Source organism: Lissotriton helveticus, chromosome 2_1 (assembly GCF_964261635.1).
Source record: "Lissotriton helveticus chromosome 2_1, aLisHel1.1, whole genome shotgun sequence".
NCBI classification, from domain to species: Eukaryota; Metazoa; Chordata; class Amphibia; order Caudata; family Salamandridae; genus Lissotriton; species Lissotriton helveticus.
The window spans coordinates 555,398,993-555,420,670 of record NC_136059.1 but is presented as its reverse complement, the minus strand read 5'-3'; the positions used below and the strand labels follow the sequence as shown (position 1 = coordinate 555,420,670).

The following is a 21,678-nucleotide window of genomic DNA, read 5'->3' as shown; positions in this document are numbered from 1 at the left end:
TAATACGGTAAAAGTGCTGTAGACAGTTTGCATGAACGATAATGGGTATCTTGGTTATAGTGGCCTCCTTAAGACAGCTAAAAACCCATTTGAAACTTAAATCCAAGAGAGAGGAATTTCTTATTTTTGTTCCAAGTTGGCACTTCTCTTCTACTGAATCCTGATTATCTGCTTTAGCTTATACTGTTAATTTTACTTAAGCCCTGATGACAAAATGCCCGATGAATGATATCATGACCGACAAAAGTTGATTTCTGAGGGATAGGAATTGATCAGGTGTGATAAATATCATCTATTAACTTCTTTTTTTCTAAAAATGGGAATCATTTACAGATTTGTTTCATTCTGACACAAAATCTATGTGTTCCATTTACTAAAATGTAATGTGGGAAAATCTCTGTGGTGCAGATTTTATCTCGAGTGTAATTACTGGTTTCTGTAAAATCCACATCTACTATAATTGGAGTCTCTATGCAAATAGGGTTTTGCTCAAGGATCGCAAAATAATGAGGCACTCGTAATTAATGCCATACTATTGTCAGCTTGATCTTTGGGCTTTTAACTTGATTCCTACTTCTCTCTTCAAACCAGTTTGCAAAAGCTCCCAGACTGCCTATTTTCATTGGTCCTTGCTTTATCACCTTGTGATACTGGCAGTGCCTTGCTCGGATTGCTTTGAGAGGTGGGCCTGTTATCCTTCTTTCTTCAGATCCCTGTCCCTCCAAAATTTTACACCTTTTGCTTTGCACCTCCATTGACAGTGATTTTCAATGCAATGTTCATTTCCAGGAGTATTCCGTTAGAATGGAAAAAAGCACCCATACTGCCTTTAAAAAAAAAAAAAACTCACTAGACACTAAAGATTCACTCAACTACAGGCCCATTAGGCCAATTTTCAAACTTTCCTTTCAATCTAAAGATGGTCAAAAAGGCCATTAATTCAGAACTGTCTGCTTTTATCAAGCAAAACTAAATTTTGTAACCCTCTCAGTTCAGTTTTAGTGCACATTACAGCACAGAACCTGCCCTAGTCACAGCCACTGAGAAGCTCAGACAGACACTGGATAGCGGGGGGTGCCACCTTGATCCTGGTAGATCTATCAGCAGCATTTGACACTGTCAATCATAGGCTGCTGATGGACCGGATGGCCACCAACGGGATCAGGATTAAAGCGCTCTCCCAGCTAGGCGCCTTCCTGTCAGAATGATTACAATGGATCGCCAGAGGTGACTATGTATCCCCCCATTCCCCCTACCATGTGGGGTACCTCAGGGATCTTCCCTGAGTCTCACTCTTTTTAACCTTTATGTCACTCCACTGGCCAGACTAATAAAAAGTTACAGCTTTTCCTTAGTATCGTATGTGAATGACACACAAATAATTGTCTCTATAAGTGTATCACAGCAAACAGTTTCCACGACTGCATGAGTCACATCGGGAACTGGATGTCAGACAATTGTCTGAAACGAAACTCCTCCAAAACAGAGGTCTTGCTTTTTGGTAGCAGTCCTCATTTCTGGACTAGCAACTGGTGGCCCCCAGCTCGGTTCCCTACCCGTGCCTGTTCTTAAAGCAAAAAATCTGGGAGTCATTATGGACACTAAATTGGCATTTGAAGCTCAGATCAACTCTAACACATCAAGTTGCTTTTTTATCCTAAAGATCTTGAGCAAGGTACAACCCTCAATTCCGCTAGAACTAAGGAAAACAGTGATATCTGTCCTGATATCCTCAAGACTTGATTATTGCAATGCCATACTTACCAGTGCACCAAAACAGTGTCGGTGACCGCCACTCTCCTCTAACTTCACTGGTTGCCGGTAGCAAAGCGGATTCAATTTAAATCCCTTTGTCTTTACATTACTCAACCAAATGGGCCCTAACCAGTTAGCTAGCCATCTCAAACTCTATGTCCCAGTCAGGTCATTAAGATCAGCAGATCTCGGAAATCTGATCGTTCCCAGGATAGAAAAGACCAAGTGGCGTGGCAAGAGTATCATCAAGAGCATAGCCAAGTTGTGGAACTCTCTGACCACCTCTCTTAAGAAAGAGACTAATTTGCTAATTTTTAGGAAGAGAATTAAAACATGGCTCTTCAGGGCATAAAAACACATCTCCCCTGTACCTAGTGGCACATGCTTTCAGGTAGCGCCTAGACACCTCAGGGTATTGTTGCGCATTATAAATCAATCATTCATTCATTCATTCAAGCTGCTGCTAGGTTCTGGTTTGTTCAGGGAAATATGAAAGTATAAAGCTTGGCTTCCTCCCCTTGAATAGTCTGCCATTAGAGCCCATAATTGTTTCATCAATCTCCTCCTCCCCATGCTCACAAAAGATGAATTACTGAAGGTTCTGAGGTTACCCAGAACTTACCCAGAGGATAGCCATCATTTTCTCTGGAAGGACAAAAACATAGTCCTTGTAAGTTACCTTTTCAGGGCTGTATGTCACAGTATGTTTGTGCCAGAATATTGATTACAGCAGAGATGATGGTAGGTATAAATAGATAAGTATAGATTGTCTATTCTTAATTTCATATTTATTTACCACGTGGATATGTATATCTATGTGAAGCTGAGTTAATCAATACTTCTCCCCGTGTGCTGAGAGTGTGCTATTTGAAGTGTGCAATTGAGTTAAGATTGTATGTCGGTGCGCTCCGCCGGTGCTCGTACCACTTTTCAAGGGTCCATAGTCCCAGAAGAAGCAAGGTTGCAGACAAATATATGTACATATATATTAATGTTCCAATATATTACCTCCTGGCGGTCGCCAGTAGGTAGTTATAGTTAGGACCCATTATCCATAGGAAAACTGCAACATTCTATTGGCAATAACTTTGGTGTTGATTAATGAATCTTCTTGAAATTTTACAAACTTTTGGCCAGCTCAGTTCCGCTCCTTTTGGGGGTGATTGGTCAAGGGGGTCGAGAAAAAAGGGGGGTCCCAAAAGGTGTTTTCCCCATGCAATTTCCGATAGGACCTTTAGACACGTCTACAGCCCGAACGGCTGAACGGAATTACACCAAATTTGGCAGAGAGGTAGTCCTCAGTTTCGACTTGTGCCTTTTGCTTATATAGTGTCAATATGTTCAGTAGTTCCTGAGAAATTGACGGTTAAAGTAATTTATAGATCTGTGGGCGCGGTGAATCCGCATATCTATCTGCGTACCCAAAGCGCAGCCTGCACGCACCCTGACGTGCACGAGATGCATGCTGATTGGCTGTCAACACTCAAAATCAGAAAGTGTTGGCAGCCATCTTGTGGGACAAAAAACCTAAAAGAAACGCCACAAAACACAAAAAGGTGGCAGGGTAGACACACCTTGACCCCCTAGGCCTGCTCAGGTGGTCCCACAAGGACCCCCAGAGCCCCCCCAAATCTTTTTTTAAAACAAAGAAGCGATCGTTCCTAGGCTCCGCCCTCCTCCTTGCACATCTGCAAATGCGCCCCCTGGTGCGTTTGCAGAGGTGATATGTTTGCAAACATGCCCTTTGGCGCATTTTAAGTTGGGGGATTAAGTCCCTTTGAATCCTGAGGTCCCCTGGCGGCCAACTAGTCCACCAGGTACCTCCAGTAAGCGCCACAGAGCTGCGTTGCAGAAAGGTGTAAAAAGGGGCATGGCCTCAGAACACCTCTCCGCAACGCAGCTCCCTGGCGCATAATGAAGGTACCTGGTGGGCTAGTTGGCCGCCAGGGGACTGCAAGATTCAAGGGGACTTAATCGCCTAACTTAAAACACGCCACGGGGCGCGTTTGCACAGTGGTGAAGGATGGGAGCGGGGCCTAAGGTGACATGTGTGCAAACACGCCCTGTGGCGTGTTTTAAGTTGTGAAATTAATTCCTCTTCAATCCAGAGGTCCCCTAGGAGTCAACTAGCCCACCAGGTACCTCCAGTAAGTGCCACGGAGCTGTGTTACAGAGTGTTGTAGAAAGGGGCATGGCCTCTGAATAACTATCTCAAACGCAGCTCCCTGGCACATACTGTAGGTACCTGGTGGGTTAGTTGGCCCCCAGGGGATCGCAGCATTGAAGAGGTATTAATTCCCCAACTTAAAACGCGCCACAGGGCATGTTTGCACAAATGTCACCGCAGGCCCCGCCCCCTTCCTTCACCATTGTACAAATATTCCTCTAAAATCAGCCGAACTATGAATTCCGATTTACTCACCTGTTATCAGGAGAGAAGCCAGTGCTGCATCTTTTAGCCCAGCACTGACCCTGAAAAGTAATTCTAAGTGAACTTACCAGTAACTTGTATTTCCTTCCATAGGAATCCATTGTGTGGTTTTCACCAGAAAAGTTTCTGTGTCGATTTTTGAAAGTACAAATATTCCTCTAAAATCAGCCGAACTACGAATTCCTATTTACTCACCTGTTATCAGGAGAGAAGCCAGTGCTGTATCTTTTAGCCCAGCACTGACCCTGAAAAGTAATTCTAAGCGAACTTACCAGTAACTTGTATTTCCTTCCATAGGAATCCATTGTGTGGTTTTCACCCGAAAAGTTTCTAAGTGTTGATTTTTGAAACATACAAAATATTCCTATAAAATAAGCAGAACTACGAATTCCGATTTACTCACCTGTTATCAGGACTGACCTCAGTGCTGCTTCTTTGAACCCAGTAGTGATCCTGAAAAGTCATTCTAAGCGAACTCACTAGTAACTTGTATTTCCTTCCATAGGAATCCATTGTGTGGTTTTCACCAGAAAAGTTTCAGTGTCGATTTTCTAAACGTACAAATATTCCTCTAAAATCAGCCAAACTACGAATTCCTATTTACTCACCTGTTATCAGGAGAGAAGCCAGTGCTGCATCTTTTAGCCCAGCACTGACCCTGAAAAGTAATTCTAAGCGAACTTACCAGTAACTTGTATTTCCTTCCCTAGGAATCCATTGTGTGGTTTTCACCAGAAAAGTTTCTAAGTGTCGATTTTTGAAACGTACAAAAATTCCTATAAAATCAGCAGAACTACGAATTCTGATTAACTCACTTGTTATCAGGACTGACCTCAGTGCTGCTTCTTTGAGCCCAGTAGTGATCCTGAAAAGTAATTCTAACCGTACTTACCACTAACTTGTATTTCCTTCCATAGGAATCCATTGTGTGGTTTTCACCAGAAAAGTTTCTAAGTGTCTATTTTCACAAACTAAAAATATTCCTTAAAAATTGCCTGTATGACTTAAACGCATTCTTTCGACTGTTTACAGGAGATGCACCTGTGCTGGATCTGGGATCCAACACTGAGTAAGAAATAGTAACGTTAACACTACTTACCTGATAAGTGAATTTCCTTCCATAGGATAACATTGGTGATTCTATGTGAAAAAGTTTCTAAGTGTCAACTTTTAAAATACAATAATATTCCTTAAAAATCACTACTGTAATCAGAACGTTTTTACTCAACTGTTTACAGGCGATATCCCAGGACTGAATCTAAGATTTAGTCTTGTGGTTAGAAAAGTAATCCGAAAAGTAACTAATTGTATTAAACTAGAAATTCACATTGAGCTCAATATTACATTGTGTCTGAAATTGTGTTGCGTATTACAACAACTGTAACTACTGTACTTAAAAGTCTATTGCCTATTTGCAAAATATTTAAACTAAAGTATTTCATTCTGAGAAAGTATATTCTGTAATGTAAAGTATAATGTAATTATAATGTAATTTAAAAAATAAAATATCTAAAAATGGTTTAAAAAATGTAGTAAATCAGTATAAAAATATAAATATAAGAATTAATACATTTAAAAATTGTCATTTACAAAACCTTTGAAATTCACTGAAAAACCCATAAGTTTCAGACATGTTATAGTTAGGAATTAGCATTTAAAAAACCTTAGAAATTCACTGAAAAAAACTATAGGTTTCAGGCATGTTATAGTTAGGAATTAGCATTTAAAAAACCTTAGAAATTCACTGAAAAAACCATAGGTGTTAGGGGTGTTATAGTTAGTTGGACATTTCAATCGGACACAAACCATTGAAATTCCCCCCTTATAGTTAGTTGTACTAACTATAACTCGCGTGCCCGCAATCCACTGCTGATGATGTCACATATTACAACATTCATGACATGGTCAGTGACATCACTGATGACATCTCAAATGACATCACTGATGACATCACTGTTGACATCATCCACGTGACAATCTGATACATCTTATCATACAATAGTATAACCTTTCAACACTCATTATAAAATATGGAGTACCATGTTTGAAACCATAGACACACCAATACAAGTTTCTAAAAACCCACTCAGTGAATCCTACATCTACACACACATCTAAACACGTACCTATAGATTCACTCATACATGCTAACAAAGATCAATAGAATACTATTAAATATACTATACACCTACGTCGACATTACACACCAGCACACATCCTATTCACTTATGCATATTTACTAAGCTACACTTTTACACAAACACCACTTTATTTACTGATATAGATATTAACTCATACTTAGTATGTTATAAAATCACTATTACAAGTATACAGTTATCCATACGTCACTCATACAATCACTGAGTCTTATGTATAGGTATTTATATACAACAACTGTCACATACACTGCTTTTTATAGGTCTAGTTTCTTGGACATGTATCATTGAAAAATATATTTACTCATCACCACACCCATAAAGAGATTCACTCACCCAAACAACTGTTTCCACATACAGGCTTAACCTTATATATCTACTAAATCAACTATTTACACATCTTTGGACAGTCACACACCTCCCACCCAACCACACACACATTCATTCAGTATCCCATACAAATACTCACTTAACTAATTAATAACTAATATAGACTTTCACATAGCTAGTAACTAACTTATGTAGCAGTTTACACAACAAGAAATAAAACTATACAGGTATTCACACAGTTTAACCACTATCCCATATATTTAGTGAGACACTTTAAATTTGTCACTTAGACAGTCAATCAATGGTTTTGTACGAGTGAAATGTCCAACTAACTATAACACCCCTAAAACCTATGCTTTTTTCAGTGAATTTCTAAGGTTTTTTAAATGCTAATTCCTAACTATAACATCTCTGAAACCTATGTTTTTTCAGAGAATATATATATATGTATATATATTGCAGTACTCCATCCACCAATAATCCAATAGCACACAACGGATTGGGATAGACACGCGGACCCAAAGTTTTCTTCGTGCTTATTTATTTAGTGTTTCTGCCCTGCATCCCATGCCGCCATGACGCGTTTCGGTCCGACCTGGACCTTGATCACATGACGCGTTACTCATGAACAGGCGCCAAATTTAAAGTGCACAGTACAAGTATTCAATCACAAACAGCTGTCCCTTCGTGGGTATAAAGCTGGAAGACAGACTATCAGAGTGCAATTACAGCTTAAAATGCTCCATTTACATGGTGTGGCAACTGAAGTGTACAATTTTAAAACTTAGATGTTAAAATCTCATTGGTGTACATAATCACAATGCATAAAAATTTACAAATGCACTATTAATAAATAAAAGTGTAAATACCTCCTATTTTAAAAAAAACCCGACTTATAAATAACAAATATTCACGTAAAGTGAACAAACGTTAAATTTATAATTGCCACACAAGATGAGTACTCTGGTATAGTCTGTACAATTATGCTGATTAATCAAGCCCAAGTGGGCGAGCACTTAAATTGGGCAACCTGAACCCAAAAACAGTGGTCGATTATATCAACTACCTAAGTGCCTATGGCACAAAAGGCGTGATAATCGAATAAACATAATATGTGAACCCAATTCAAATCGGTAAAGAACCAAAAATTAATCAAAACCGATATGTGAAAGACAAAAAATGAAACGTTGTGTTGTTAAAAACAAATGCTTAATGCTGGTATATTAGGCGCATATTCATAGTTCATTTCATAATTAGACGTATAGGTAATATTTTACTGATGAGTCAGGTCAAATAGGTTACTGTACATCATTAGGGACTCCACAAGTCAATTCATACATCCAGTGTGGCATAATTATGTGCAGAGTAAAGTACCAAAAGTTTTCCTCAAATAACAGTCATAACATGATCCTTAAAGGACATTGATTTATATGCAAGTGTATAAATCCTCCGTGGTATTTAAACCTATTGGGGACTTAGTATTGAGTTCCAAAATATATTTGGTCTCTAACAAACGTAAGGCACTATCTCTATCTCCCCCTTTGCGCGTAGGCGGTACACAATCAACGGCATAGTAACAAAGATGGGTGTTGTCACTGCCATGCTTCGCCTCAAAATGCCGGGTAACTGGGTATGATTGGTCTTTATTTGTAATCGCCCGGAGGTGTTGTAAAATCCTCATATGCACGGGTAATTTGGTACTGCCAACGTAGCGGAGTGCACAAGGGCACTCAAGAACATAAACCACGGATTCCGTTTTACATGTTATACGTCGTTTAATTTTGGCAGGTTGGGGCAAGAATGGGGTGGTATAGTCCTTAACGTTTTTTGCATGTTTACATGCTTTGCAAACAAAGCACTTAAAAAAACATTTTTGTTTTGACAACCAATTGGAAGGTGACCTGATTTCTGGATTGCTTTTAACCAAACAATTGCCCATGGATCTTGCCTTTCGAAAGGTCAATTGTGGAGTAAGGTTGTTCTTGATTAGATCCCCACCAATGACCGGGTCTTTTTACAACAGATCCCAATGTCTCTTCAAAATTTTCCTAATGGCTACATGTTGTTTGCTATAGGTGAGGATAACCCTCACTTTGTTGGATACGCCATTAGATACAACAGGGATTCTAGGGGCCAACGCAGTGTCACGAGTCAAAGACTCAGTTTTGCGAATGGCCTTCTCTATGATGGACGTATTGTAACGCCTCAAAAGAAACCTCTCCTTGCAACTGTTTTGAGCCATTTTGCATTCCTCCACACTGCTACAGATGCGTTTGATCCTCAGCATCTCCCCATAGGGGATGCTGTTGATCAAGTGCTGGGGATGGTGACTGGATGCATGCAGTAGTGAGTTCCCCGCTGTCGGTTTGCGATAAAGTCTGGTACAGATCGTATTGTCGCAAATATAGACCTCCACATCAAGGAAGACCACCGACACCTTACTCATATGGGCTGTGAACTCCAAATTGAGTTGGTTGATATTCAGTCTTTTGATAAATTCAATGGCCAGATCCTCTGACCCCCTCCACAAAAGGAAGAGGTCGTCTATGTATCTGAGCCATAGGGGAACATGTGTCTTAAGGGTCTCCTCATGTTGTTGATTCAGGACCTGCTCCTCCCACAAGCCCATATGCAGGCAAGCATAACTGGGGGAGAAGCAGGCCCCCATAGCAACCCCCCTAATTTGATGGAAAACAGTGTTGTCAAAGGTGAAACAGTTGTGTTCCAGACACATTTTAATCATGTCAACCAACATCTTATTATGTAATGTGAAGCATGCAGGTCTGCGATTTAGGTAATGCTCAACCGCTTTAACCCCATCCCGATGACCAATAGAGGTATAGAGGGACGTGACATCCATAGTAATTAAAATCAAGTCATTAGACCAAGTGCTGTTTTGAATTTTTCTTAAAAAATCCAAGGTATCCCTAATGTAAGATGGCAATGTAACAACCCATTCTTGTAGAAAATAATCTACATATTTTGATGTATTTTCAGTTATGCTGCCAATTGCTGAGATTATAGGGCGACCTGTTTTTTTTTTGATATTCTTATGTACCTTGGGAAGAAAATACATGGAAGGTACGACAGGATAATCATTATGCAGAAATCGATATTCATCATTGCTAATGAGCCCACTGCTTATATATATATATATATATTCACTGAAAAAACCATGGGTTATAGACCATATATAGTTAGGAATTAGCATTTACAAAACCTTATTTTACTCACACAAAACCATTGAAATTCCATATATAGTTAGTTGCACTAACTATATATCGCGCACCCGCAATCCACTGCTGATCATGTCACATATTACATCATTCATGACATGGTCAGTGACATCACTGATGACATCACTGATGACATCTCAAATGAATCACTGATGACAACATCCAATGACTGTATGTTTCTGTAAAGTTAAAATATGTCTTACATATTGAAGAATGAGTGGATGTATAAGTGTCTGGATGAAGGATTTAGTAGGTGCATGACTGACTGTATGAGTGAGTGATTAAATGTGTCTCACTGAGTGCATGGGTTAGTGACTAAACTGTCTTAATTTGTGCATCATTATGCCTGTTGTTCTGTAAACTGCTGCATGTGTTGATCAGTAGCTATATGAGTAACTATATGGGTTATTGATTGGTTGCTCAAGTATTTGAATGGGAGACTGAGTGTGTGTGTGGGTGGCTGGGAGGTGTATGACTCTGTGCATAGATGTGTGAGCAGTTGATTCACTAGATGTATGGGTTCAAAAGTGCATGTGGAAACAGCTGTATGGGCGGTTGACTGTGTGCATGAGTGTATTGGTGAGTGAATGGATATCTTAGTGCTACATGTCAAAGTAAGTACATATGTAAAACACAGTACATGTGAGAGTTGATATATATAAATAAGTGTGCATAAGAGCCAGTGAATGTGTGAGTGGCTGTATGGATCATTGTGAACTTGTATCAGGGATTGTATAAGAGAGTAAATATGTGTTAGTATATGATTGAATAAGTAAGGTGTGTATAACTGTATAGTTGAGGAAATGAAGGTGTGATTGATTCTTTGCATGACTGACTAGGTGTGTAAGTAACTCCATGGATGAGTGACAGTCTGTGAGTGTCTGTTTACACTGAGTGTATCTAAGGTTATATTAGAGTCTGAAGAGGTTCATCGTATTATCACATGAATGATGTCATCAGTGATGTGATCAGTAATGTCAAATGAGATGTCATCAGTGATGTCATCAGTGATGTCATTTGAGATGTCATCAGTGATGTCATCAGTGATGTCACTGACCATGTCATGAATGATGTAATATGTGACATGATCAGCAGTGGATTGCGGGTGCGCGATATATAGTTAGTGCAACTAACTATATATGGAATTTCAATGGTTTTGTGTGAGTAAAATAAGGTTTTGTAAATGCTAATTCCTAACTATATATGGTCTATAACCCATGGTTTTTTCAGTGAATTTTCAAGGTTTTGTAAATGCTAATTCCTAACTATATATGGTCTATAACCTATGGTTTTTTCAGTGAATTTCAATGGTTTTTTAAAAGCTAATATCTATAGCTGTAAAATGTATTCTTCTTAAATCAAAAAATATATTTTATATGTTTATTAATAAAAAAAAATGTATTATTATGTTTTGGTTCGCTCCCGGTTCGCGAACCGGGAAGCTTCCCGTTAGCTCAATTTGGTGCCGCGACCCGGTACGCGAACCGGTAAACGTTCCGTTTGCGCAACTGCCGCGTTAGAAAACAACATCATGACGCGTCGCGTCAGCGTGACGTATCGCGTTGTCGCGTGAAACGTCATATGACGCGCCGCGTTAGCGTACCCGGAAGTGAACCGGTACGCGAACGAGGCGCGAAGCGCAGCTTCCCGGAAGCGATCCGGGACGCGGCCCAAAGCGCGTAACGTAAACACAACAGGTCATGTGACTTGTTAATAACACTTTTCATTTTTTCATTTCACTTTTGGTTTCCTAATGATGTAAGACTAGGTCATGTGACCTAAAAGTAACACTTTTCATTGGTTTAGAACTATTGTTTTTCCCAAATGATGAAAACCCCTCCTTCTTTCCTCACTCTGACTTTCATCTTTGTGAGAGAAAGACCCTTTGTGATCACTGAGCAATGGCTTCATTAGTAGCTTCAGCTGGTTCTTCCCCACCACCTCCACCACATCCAAGGAAGAGAGGACCACCTGCTGAAGTTATCATTCAGCAAGAAGAGGAAGAGCAGGAAGAGAGGCATTTTTTACGTGAGGAGCCCAGGAGGTCTCATGTGAAAGAAAATTATATTTGGCAATTTTTTACATATCCCCAGGGCCAAAAAAAAGTCAATGCGCGGTACGTAACTTGCCTTATATGTAAAGATAGACTATCCAGAGGGACCGAGAAGAAGTACAGTTACGGAAATTACACAATGCATCGCCATATGAGTAGGTGGCATCCTATCAACTACAGTGCTGCGCAGTTACGTGACGAGCAAGATAATCCCCCTTCTATGGCAAGAAGATCAGTTGTACAGGAAGTGACGGGACCAGAGGCGAGGGAGATGGTCCCAAATATACAAATGTACAAATGAGGTTCGGGGAAGTGAAACAAGTGTGTGTGCGTTGTAACCAATTCATTTGCTACAGAGAAAGTAGCATCACTCTGATCAACAGAGCTATCGACAATCATGATTGTCCGAAATGCCCCAGAGAATAAATTCTTTTTTTTTTGTTGCTCCTGTTGAGCCCCTTACAATGAATCGTTTTCGTTCCCCCCCCCAAAAAAAACCCCCAAAAAATATAAAACCGAAAAATAATAAAAAAAATATAAATCAACAAAAACAATAAAAACAATTAAAAAAAAAGTTCTTTTCAGAACTACCTCCCCGTTATAAAAAAATTGGTAGAATATTTGGAACTCTGCCAACCTCTATTTCTCTTAGTTCGCTTCCCGGTTCGCTCTCCGGTACGCGAACCGGGAGCGAACCCAAACATTTTTTTTAAAAAAAGAAGAGTAAGTATAAGGGAAGGAAACAGACAGTTATGTTAAAAGAAAGACAGCTATAGGGAGTAAAGTAGAGATACTGTTTAATAGATCTATTTACTGAAGAAAAGATTTAAGAGGGTATAATTGTGAAAAACAAAATAGATAAAGAAGTGAGGAAAAAAAAGGAGAGTAGAAGAATAACAAACGAGTTTCTTAGAGAATGTGACTGAATGATCAAATTAAGATTAAAACATTGGAATAACAGAGAGAAGAAGTAACAGAAAAAGAATGATTGAAACATCAAAGAAATCTAAATAACATAGGGGCATATTATCAACATAGGCGATAAAAATTTCACTGCTTTTATTGGCAGAAATCTGCCGCTAAAGCCGCTTTTGCGGCATAAAACTGCCGCTAAAGCCGCTTTTGCAGCAGTTTTCTGCCGATAAAAGCAGTGATAATTTAATTGGCTGTGTTGATAATATGCCCCTTACTGTGCTTCAACTACACAGAGAAAGCATAATGAACAAGTAGTGAAAGAGTGATCAGTCAGAGACAGTGAGAGTAATAGAGACGGAGTTAGTGAACAAGAGTGAGGAACTATGAGAAAAAAGGGACTGAGAAAAAGAGTGGAAGGAGTAGAGTAAGTAAGTAATAGAGAAAGGAATGAGGGAAGTAGCAAAGGCAAGAAAGTGAAGGTTAAAGAAATGAAGCAGTGAAACTAATAGAAGTTAGATGTGATAGGAATGTAACGAAAAGAGTACAAAACATTTACCTTATAATTGTCGTTAACTTAGTCACTTGTTATTTTTTTACTTTCAATCTGTGAAAGAGATAACAAACATTTGAAAAATATTAAAACATGTATTTAAAAATTAGAAAAGACAAGGGAAAAGATTGAAGGACAAACAGTTTTTCAACAACTTTGACACTTACAGAAGCTTCTGCTTCTCCAGGCCCCCTACACAGTCCTAAAGATATACATTTTAAACTAACAGTATCTTGATGCAGATGAAGTGAGGCCTATCTTGGAACATGGTGCATCTTTTGCACTGCTGTTGTCTCACAAAAGTGACGCAATGGCAGCGCAAAAGAGGTGCACAATCATCATAAAACTGTTCCTAACATTTTAAATGATTGTTTCAGGATGGCAATAAGGTGTGTCCTATCCAGACGTTTGTTTCAGGTGAGGCCTACTCAGGGTTGCAGATCAAATTTAGGCTTGTTCAAGAGTACAGAGGAGATAATACATGTGCAGGCCAACCAATAAAGTTCAGACTTCCTCTGTTTCCCTGGACAGGCCTAAACTTCATCTGCACAATGTGATTCGTAATGTTAGGAAACACAGGTAATGTATTTCAAAAACGTGCAATTTCTTTTGCTCATTTCACAATCACATCACTTGTGTTTCCTATGGTTAGGTATCTCCTTGTGCAGATGTAGTCCAGCATATGAAAGAGTACGCAGAAGTGCAGCACTGCATGCAACAACTTTGACACTTACTGAAGCCTCAGCTTCTCCATGCCTCCTACACAGTTCTAAATGTACATCATAAATACAAACAGTACAGAATTAATTATACATGTTAAATGGTTTATTTTTGCTGTTCTCAGAATGTATCAAATTTCACTAAAAACAGTGACTTGAAGGTATTCATCATATAACAGCGGGGAAAAAAAAACACAATCAAAATGATTGTGTTTAAAAAACCCATATAACATAACCAATCAGAAATCAGAACTCCTCAAAAGTAACTTACTTTCCATGACGTCGAAGGATGTCCTATGAACAGCTTACACTCGCTTGTGCTGTTTTTATTTTCAGCCCGCCACTTTCTGAAAGAAAAGCTCCATCGTTTTGACAAATATGTTACATACAATAAATGACTTCTCGCTCTCTACCACACGTTTCCACAATGCCAAATCATGTAAGAGCCATTTATAACTCTTGGAATTCTTGTAAGCAAATCCCGTCATTTTGTATTTCCGCAACTTTCAGAAAGAAAATGTTCAAGATCACTTTCACAATCCTGGACTAGTAATAGCTTACCCTTCTTGCTCACTCATGTTCTACATTTCCTATGACACTGATAGTGCTTATTATGAAGCAGACTTACACTACCTCTATGACTACTACAATTATTTAATTCTCTACATCACTTTTAATCACAAAGCAATATAAAACAGTAGATAAAATTATATCAACCCCTAGAATCATTATACACCAGTTACCTACCCTAAATTCTCTTTTCTGAAAACAGAAAGTAAGAATATTTTTAAGTAAAAAGGCAACATTGTATCGTAGTCAAATGAAAATAATTTCTGAAACACCAGCTTTTTTTACATTTTAAGCTGTGTAATAAGCGGATCTGTCAAATGACCATCATGCCATATAATAGCTGCAGTTACAAATGTTCTTCCTAAAATCAATGACTGTGTAGCCACAACATTTGTAACTAAAGTTGAAGACTTACTTTCATCAGGTTTATATAATTGGATTTTTAAAATGACATTATAATCAAACGTTTGGACCAATAATCTAGACAGCATTGCAGACTTACATTCCCTCTACTCCATGTTTTGATTTGCTGCTTGAATTAGCTTATAAAAAGAAACAGTTTTTCTGAACTCATTCAAAGTACAGTTATTTTTCCATGACGTCAAGTGTTATGGTAAGAAGACCGTTTGCTTTGGAAAATACTCTGTTGTCCTTCAACTAATCTGTGCCCACCACTTTCTGTAAGAAAATCTTCTATTTTTCCAGGAACTATTGTCTCTGTACTACACTTATCCTTAAGGCCAAATCGTGTAGGAGCCATTAGAACCTCTTGAAATTCCTCAGAGCACATCCCGAGATTCTTTCCCTAAAATTTTGGTTTTAAAAACACCAGGTAAGAATTTTTAAGGTCATACAGCAATTTTATTTTGAAAGTTAAAACAGAATCGTTGCAGAATGACCAGCCGTTTCTAGACTTTAAATAAGCTGTGTAATGTCCTGATGTTATTGAAGGACCATCATGATATATAATTGCTGCAGTTACAAAAGTCCTTCCTGATATTGACAACTGCGAAGCTACAAAATTTTTAATTAAAGTTGTCAATTTTGTTCCATCAGGCCTACATCGTTGGAACAATAAAATGACATACTGGCCATATGTTCGTATAAATAATGTTGACATCATTTCAGATTTACATTGGCTACACTCCATGTTGTGATCAGCTGCTTTTACTAGCTTATTAAAAGACACTGATTTACTGTCTGGCAAAGTTAAATATATAAATCTTTCTGAGTCTACACTAGTAGTACTTGATACCCTACAGTTCTCGCAGTCATGCTGCCATTGATAAGAAAGCCCAAACAGGTGATCTACATCTACACCTTCAGCATGCAATACATCAAGCATATACATTAAAAACTCCTGACAATCTTGCTGAATATTTTGAGAGAATTGTGTTTGACCTGAACATCTGTCTAACAGATTTCGAATTTCAGACACACTTTCTATTTTTGTTCTATCAGTGCTACATTTCTCTAACACAGAATTCAACAAACTGCAAAATCTGTGATCCGAATTGACCACAATCTCTTCTTTTACATTTTCTAGAGAAAACAAAACATTAACCACTACATTAGCATAGCAGTTGACACCAGAACTGTTTTCAAATTGAAAACCAACAACATCTTCAACAGAATCCTTTTTCTTTCTGCTTATAATTTCAGGTTCATCAACTTTTCGTCTTTTTGCTACAACCTCCCTAGTATTGGTCACATTTCTTCGTATCCGGCCTACCACACGTTTCTCAAACAAAGGATATTGAGGCAAATGTGGCGCATACTCTCTTCTTAACCTATTGTATTCCTTAACACAATCTAGATCCGCACAAATGTTTGTGACATCACACTCAATCAAGTACAATCCCGATAAAGTTCTAACTCGTGACAATGCCACATATGCCATACCCTCCTTGAACACAGAACTGCCAATATTCACCAATGCACTGTCTACACTTAAACCTTGTGATTTATGGATTGTCACCGCATATGCCAAGCAAACAGGAAACTGCTTACGGCGAACATATAAGTCTTTTACAAGCAAAAATCTAGCAGAACAACGACCAATTAGCTGTACTTCCTCAATGCCATCAAATTTAATTTTTAAAAATTCAATTTCATCCCTATTTCTGTATTTCACAAAATCAACAACATTACCCATTGATCCATTTACCAGACCTCTTTCAACATGTAAATTCCTTCTTAAAATTATACGGCAATTTAAGCACACATTCAGAGTCTTTTCAAAACCCGCAGTTTTAGATATAGTCTTCTCAAATGAATCCAATTTTGTTTTCAAATTCTCAGACAAAATAATTGTTGATCCCATATGCTCTACTCTGTCAATAGCTTCCAGTTTCACAATCTCTTGGTTTTCTAAATGCAACATTTTGTTGTTGAAGATGGCACATTCTGCAAGAGTTGGCATCAAACATATTCCAGATTTCTTCTCAGTAATTTTCTGAAAAATATTCTCAGGCACAACGTCTTGTTCTGGATATAAATTTGACAGTAATCGTGCATGTAAAGCTTGTTTCCCATGCTCGGTCACTTTTCCAATTCTAACATCTTGTAGAATATTCTTGTAAACTTCATCCTTCGCCTGACGCATATTTTCATGCAGTTCAGCATAATTGAAGTTTAACCATATATTGACGTTGCCAATGCTCCCTAGGCACTTCCTGGTATCTTCATGCGTGAGCATTTTGAACACAGGTTGTCCTTTCACTGGTGTCAGCTGCAGAAGATCTCCGAAAACAATGATGTGTTTGCCACCAAATAACACATCATACTCTGTTTTAAGAACTTCTTGCATTCTCAAATGCACAAAGGCAAGCATGACATTGGAAACCATGCTTACTTCGTCAATGATAAGAAGTTTCATTTTCCTCAAGACTCTTGAAACTTCACAACAAGCATCTCTAGATAACTTGTGGTATTGTAATTTGTTATCATGCTCCACTGGCAGCATCAGTAGCCGATGCAAAGTAATACCTTTAATGTTATGTGCTGCCAGTCCAGTTGGAGCGGTGACAACACAAGACAGCGATGACTCAGTCCTTTCCTTCAAATAACATGAGATTGCTTTAATGAGGAAACTCTTTCCAGTTCCCGCTTCTCCACTCACGTACAGTCGGACAGGCTTCAACGACGTACATGAGCACTCTTTCTTCTCATGACTTAATCCGTGATCAATTTGCTTGGTAACTTCGTCATATGTTTTCCTCTGGTCAACGTTGAGTTGTCTTTCCAAGTCTACTAAGTTAACCGCATCCTCCTGAGCATGTGCCATGGCTCTTTCCACTTCATTCATGGCAGTGGCAGCTTCATTTTCAATAACAGGGCCTCCTAGTGGATCCTGACTCAATGAAACAGAACTCTGACTGTCCTGAGAACTGTCTCTGGCAATCTCGGCTGCAATCGTTGCTTCCTGCTCGATTTCCGCATTCATCATTTCTACATATTTGGGAAAAGCAGGACATTCTATGGTCTCCTTGACGGCAGTGAAAGAGTCTTCGTAACAGAGGAAATCTCCAAGCAGTTCCTCTTCTGCACCCCAAGGCTTGAAAAGTTGCAAAAGTGCTAAATAGAAAAACTCCTTTTTTTCAGGAGATTCGCCACTCAATTTTCGATGGTTTACCAAGTGGCATTTTCTTTGCTTGACCAGACATCCCTCACTTCCAATTACAGCATACACTCCTTTATCAATATCTTCTTTGATGTTCCTCTTGAATATATAATTTTGTAGAACCTCATACAGACAAACATTCTCGAGGTGACTGCTTCGATTTGGATAATATGTATCCAACATGTTGGTCTTCAAAATGTCGGTACTGTTTGGCTCCTTTTCCGCCAAATACTCAATTTCCCGCACAGGTTTCAGAACTCGATTACGCGTTGCAGCAAGACCAAGACTCGCCCAAACGATACTCCTAGATTTGCCATAGAGACTTGCTGAAGACAAGCGGTCAGAACATTCGTAAGCTCCGATTTCTCGATGCGACAACATCTTCAGACTGAAACTGTACAACTTCTTACTGAGGCTCTTTTCATGGGAAATGTCCTCCCACATATCCTTCAATTCTGTCTTTTCTTTTTTGGTGATGTAAGATGTCACATACCGAGCCACAGCCATACAGTTATCAGCCACAAACTGTATATCCATGTTAGCATTCCACATGGACAAAATCACTGGGTTGTAGTCGTTGATGTACTTGGACTCTTCGTTCCTCTTCAAATTGTATGTGTTTTTAGGTGATTTCTTCATCACATTATGTCGCAGCGAAGACATCAAACTGTTTACTCTTCCTTTAGAAATCACCGGTCGTGGAAAGCCAAAACGACATTTGGTGTAGAACTTGTCCTTGTTTCTGAATTTACGACGACAGTACTTTCCACAACGATGGCTTTGGAAACGTAGAACTTTTTCTCTTAGACTTTTCTTCTCCTTTGCGTTTGGAACAGCACACGTAGAATACTGTTGTATGAAACTCATCACTGAGTCTTCTGGATCTGTTCCAAATTTAGGTGCATCCTTGATCCACAGCAGCATATGTATATGAGGAGCACCTCTTGCTTGGTACTCCTTTCTCCAGAAGAAATCCAACACCTCTCCAAGAGGTGGATTCTTCTTATTCATGATGAAAGACATCATAGCTTCAAATCTATGATTGAAGTACCTGCATACATTGACTGGATCCAAAGAGCACAGTTCTCCGGGTGTCTTGAATTCGATGTTTCCATTTGCCTCTCGTAGAAATTCAAGTAAGTCTTCCCAGCCATACTCGGCACAGCTCAGAGTGAGAAACCATGTGGGAGTTCCTAAGTTCCTCAGCATACATTTTAAATCACCATGACGACGGTACCAGTACTCATTAGTACCACGCTGACACGCCATGAGATTAATCAGGTGAGAATCCAAAATACTGTCTAGGACATTGACTTTATCCATAAAGTCATTCGCCGAGATGTTTTGCATCTGTGTACCACTTTTCAAGATGTGGTTCACTGCATATGACAGTCCAGACAGATCGCTTTCAAACAGGAGATGAAACAAATAGGGAATACATTGTCGAAACCTAGCATCTTCTGCATACAATCGTAAAGTCCGGTATTCAGAAGCAGGAATTTGATGAGGTCGCTCATCATATCTTCCTCCTTCACCTGTTGGAAATAGCTGTGGGAAACACCGAGCTTCCAAACTTTCCTCCCAGACACTAATGGGACTCCCTTTGGCTTGTTTCATTTGAAACAACTCAATAGCATTCCCCATGACTTCCTTGGAATGCAAAGGATGAACACTATAATGTTCATATATTTCTTCACTTTTAGAGGGTTCTACTTTCTCAATTTGACCAGCACACAAATCGCTATCCTCTTCCTCACTTACTTCCTCTTCTGCAACATATACATTCTTATAGTACTTATTATTTTTTTTCAAATACAATGTTGCCTTTTTGACTTTCCTAACATCCACTAAATCTTGCCATATTTTCTTATTCTTTGTCGGAACCCCATTAACTAAGATAACCAGAGGTTCCTCTTCCACTTTTTCTACTCCAATTGTGTTAATGTTTTTCTTCAAATCTAGAGGCAAATAAACAACTCTTCCCTTTAATCCTCTCTGTAAATCTGATGGAGGCAATTTCCCTGTCTTTGGCTCCATTCTTACAATAACCTGAAAGGGATGGATACTTTGAATCAAAATAGATTCATAAGTATTTAAATCCTTCAATTCAGAAGGAATCTCAACCAATTCCAGATTATTATGAACCGCTCTAGCAGGCATCTGGTTTTGATTTAATTTATTACAACAATAAGTACACACACGTTGATCCAATCCCAAATCAAAACAATTTTCTACCATCAAGTATGTAGCGAAATCCTTCCATTCACTATTATTTTCCCTTTCACTTTTTGCATATAAATCCACTAAATTAGTCTGATTCTTATAATAAGTGCGTCGACAACACACACAAGTGAAACTAGGCCTCTCACTTGATTTCACCTGAAACGTGGCAATTTCCTTCTGAAAATTATCTGTACTGGAAACCTGTACACTATCTTCCACATTACCCTCTTCTTCTGGGTCAATTTCAACATTCTCCTCTTTACTTCCAAAGTAACAAAACTCAATTTCTTCACACATATTCTTCACATCTATTTCAGAACCATGCAAAAGAGCAGCGCATAATTGTTTAAGCATAACTGCTGGACTCTTAGCATTATACAACATTCTAACTAATTTCCTCACTTTATTATGATGCACTGCTAGCATCCTGAAATGATGAAAAACACTCTGGCATACTCTCCTGGAAAGACAAGCCAGTGAATGACCATGCAAACCTGTCACTTCTCTCACTCTGCAAGGGTCTAATTCTTGCAACAACTTCATTTTCTGCTTCAAACTTTTCTTATTAAATGTCCGTACAAAATCACAAAGCAAATTGATAGAATCCTGTCGCACACTGCAAATACTACTACATTTCCAGGTGTACACAGGTCCCTTAGGACGTCTTCCTAAAACCTCATTACCTAACACATCCTCTGCCTCTGTTGTCACAAGTTTTTCTTTTTCAACTGGACAACCATCTTTCACCTCATAAGCTCGACCGCTGGTGTCAACTGCATGCACCAAATCATTATCCTGGAAATAACTCTCCTCATTGAAAAATGCCTCATAACTTGAACTATGCATCCATTCTCCGGAAAAAACTTCACAAAAATTACTACGATTAACTGTTCTCTTCCATCTACTATTTCTTTTGAAATCATAAATTGCCTTGTTTAGCTTCCTAATTCTATTGATTATCAAAATAAATAACTTTCGTTTAATTTCAAACGCCTGATCAATAACTTTCTCAACTTTTTTTTTTCTCTTATAAAAAAACACTTTCTGTTGACCTTTCTTAATATTTTTAAGCAAATTGCCAATTATCCTGTTGCGGAACATTCGTTTACGAATGTCCC

At 38.7% G+C, this 21,678-nt stretch overlaps 1 protein-coding gene across 2 annotated transcripts in view; it reads left to right on the top strand.

Annotated features, from left to right (window-relative positions):
* The window catches only part of PDE8B (phosphodiesterase 8B), a 1,092,370-nt gene that overhangs the window by 324,432 nt on the left and 746,260 nt on the right, over positions 1 to 21,678 (top strand). Inside the window, exon 3 of one of the 2 annotated variants that reach the window (XM_078677317.1) lies at positions 15,125 to 15,139. The exons of the other annotated variant lie outside the window; for it this stretch is intronic. Coding sequence (XP_078533443.1) covers positions 15,125 to 15,139 — 15 coding nt within the window. The remainder of the gene's footprint in view (positions 1 to 15,124; positions 15,140 to 21,678) is intronic. 2 annotated transcript variants of the gene reach the window in all.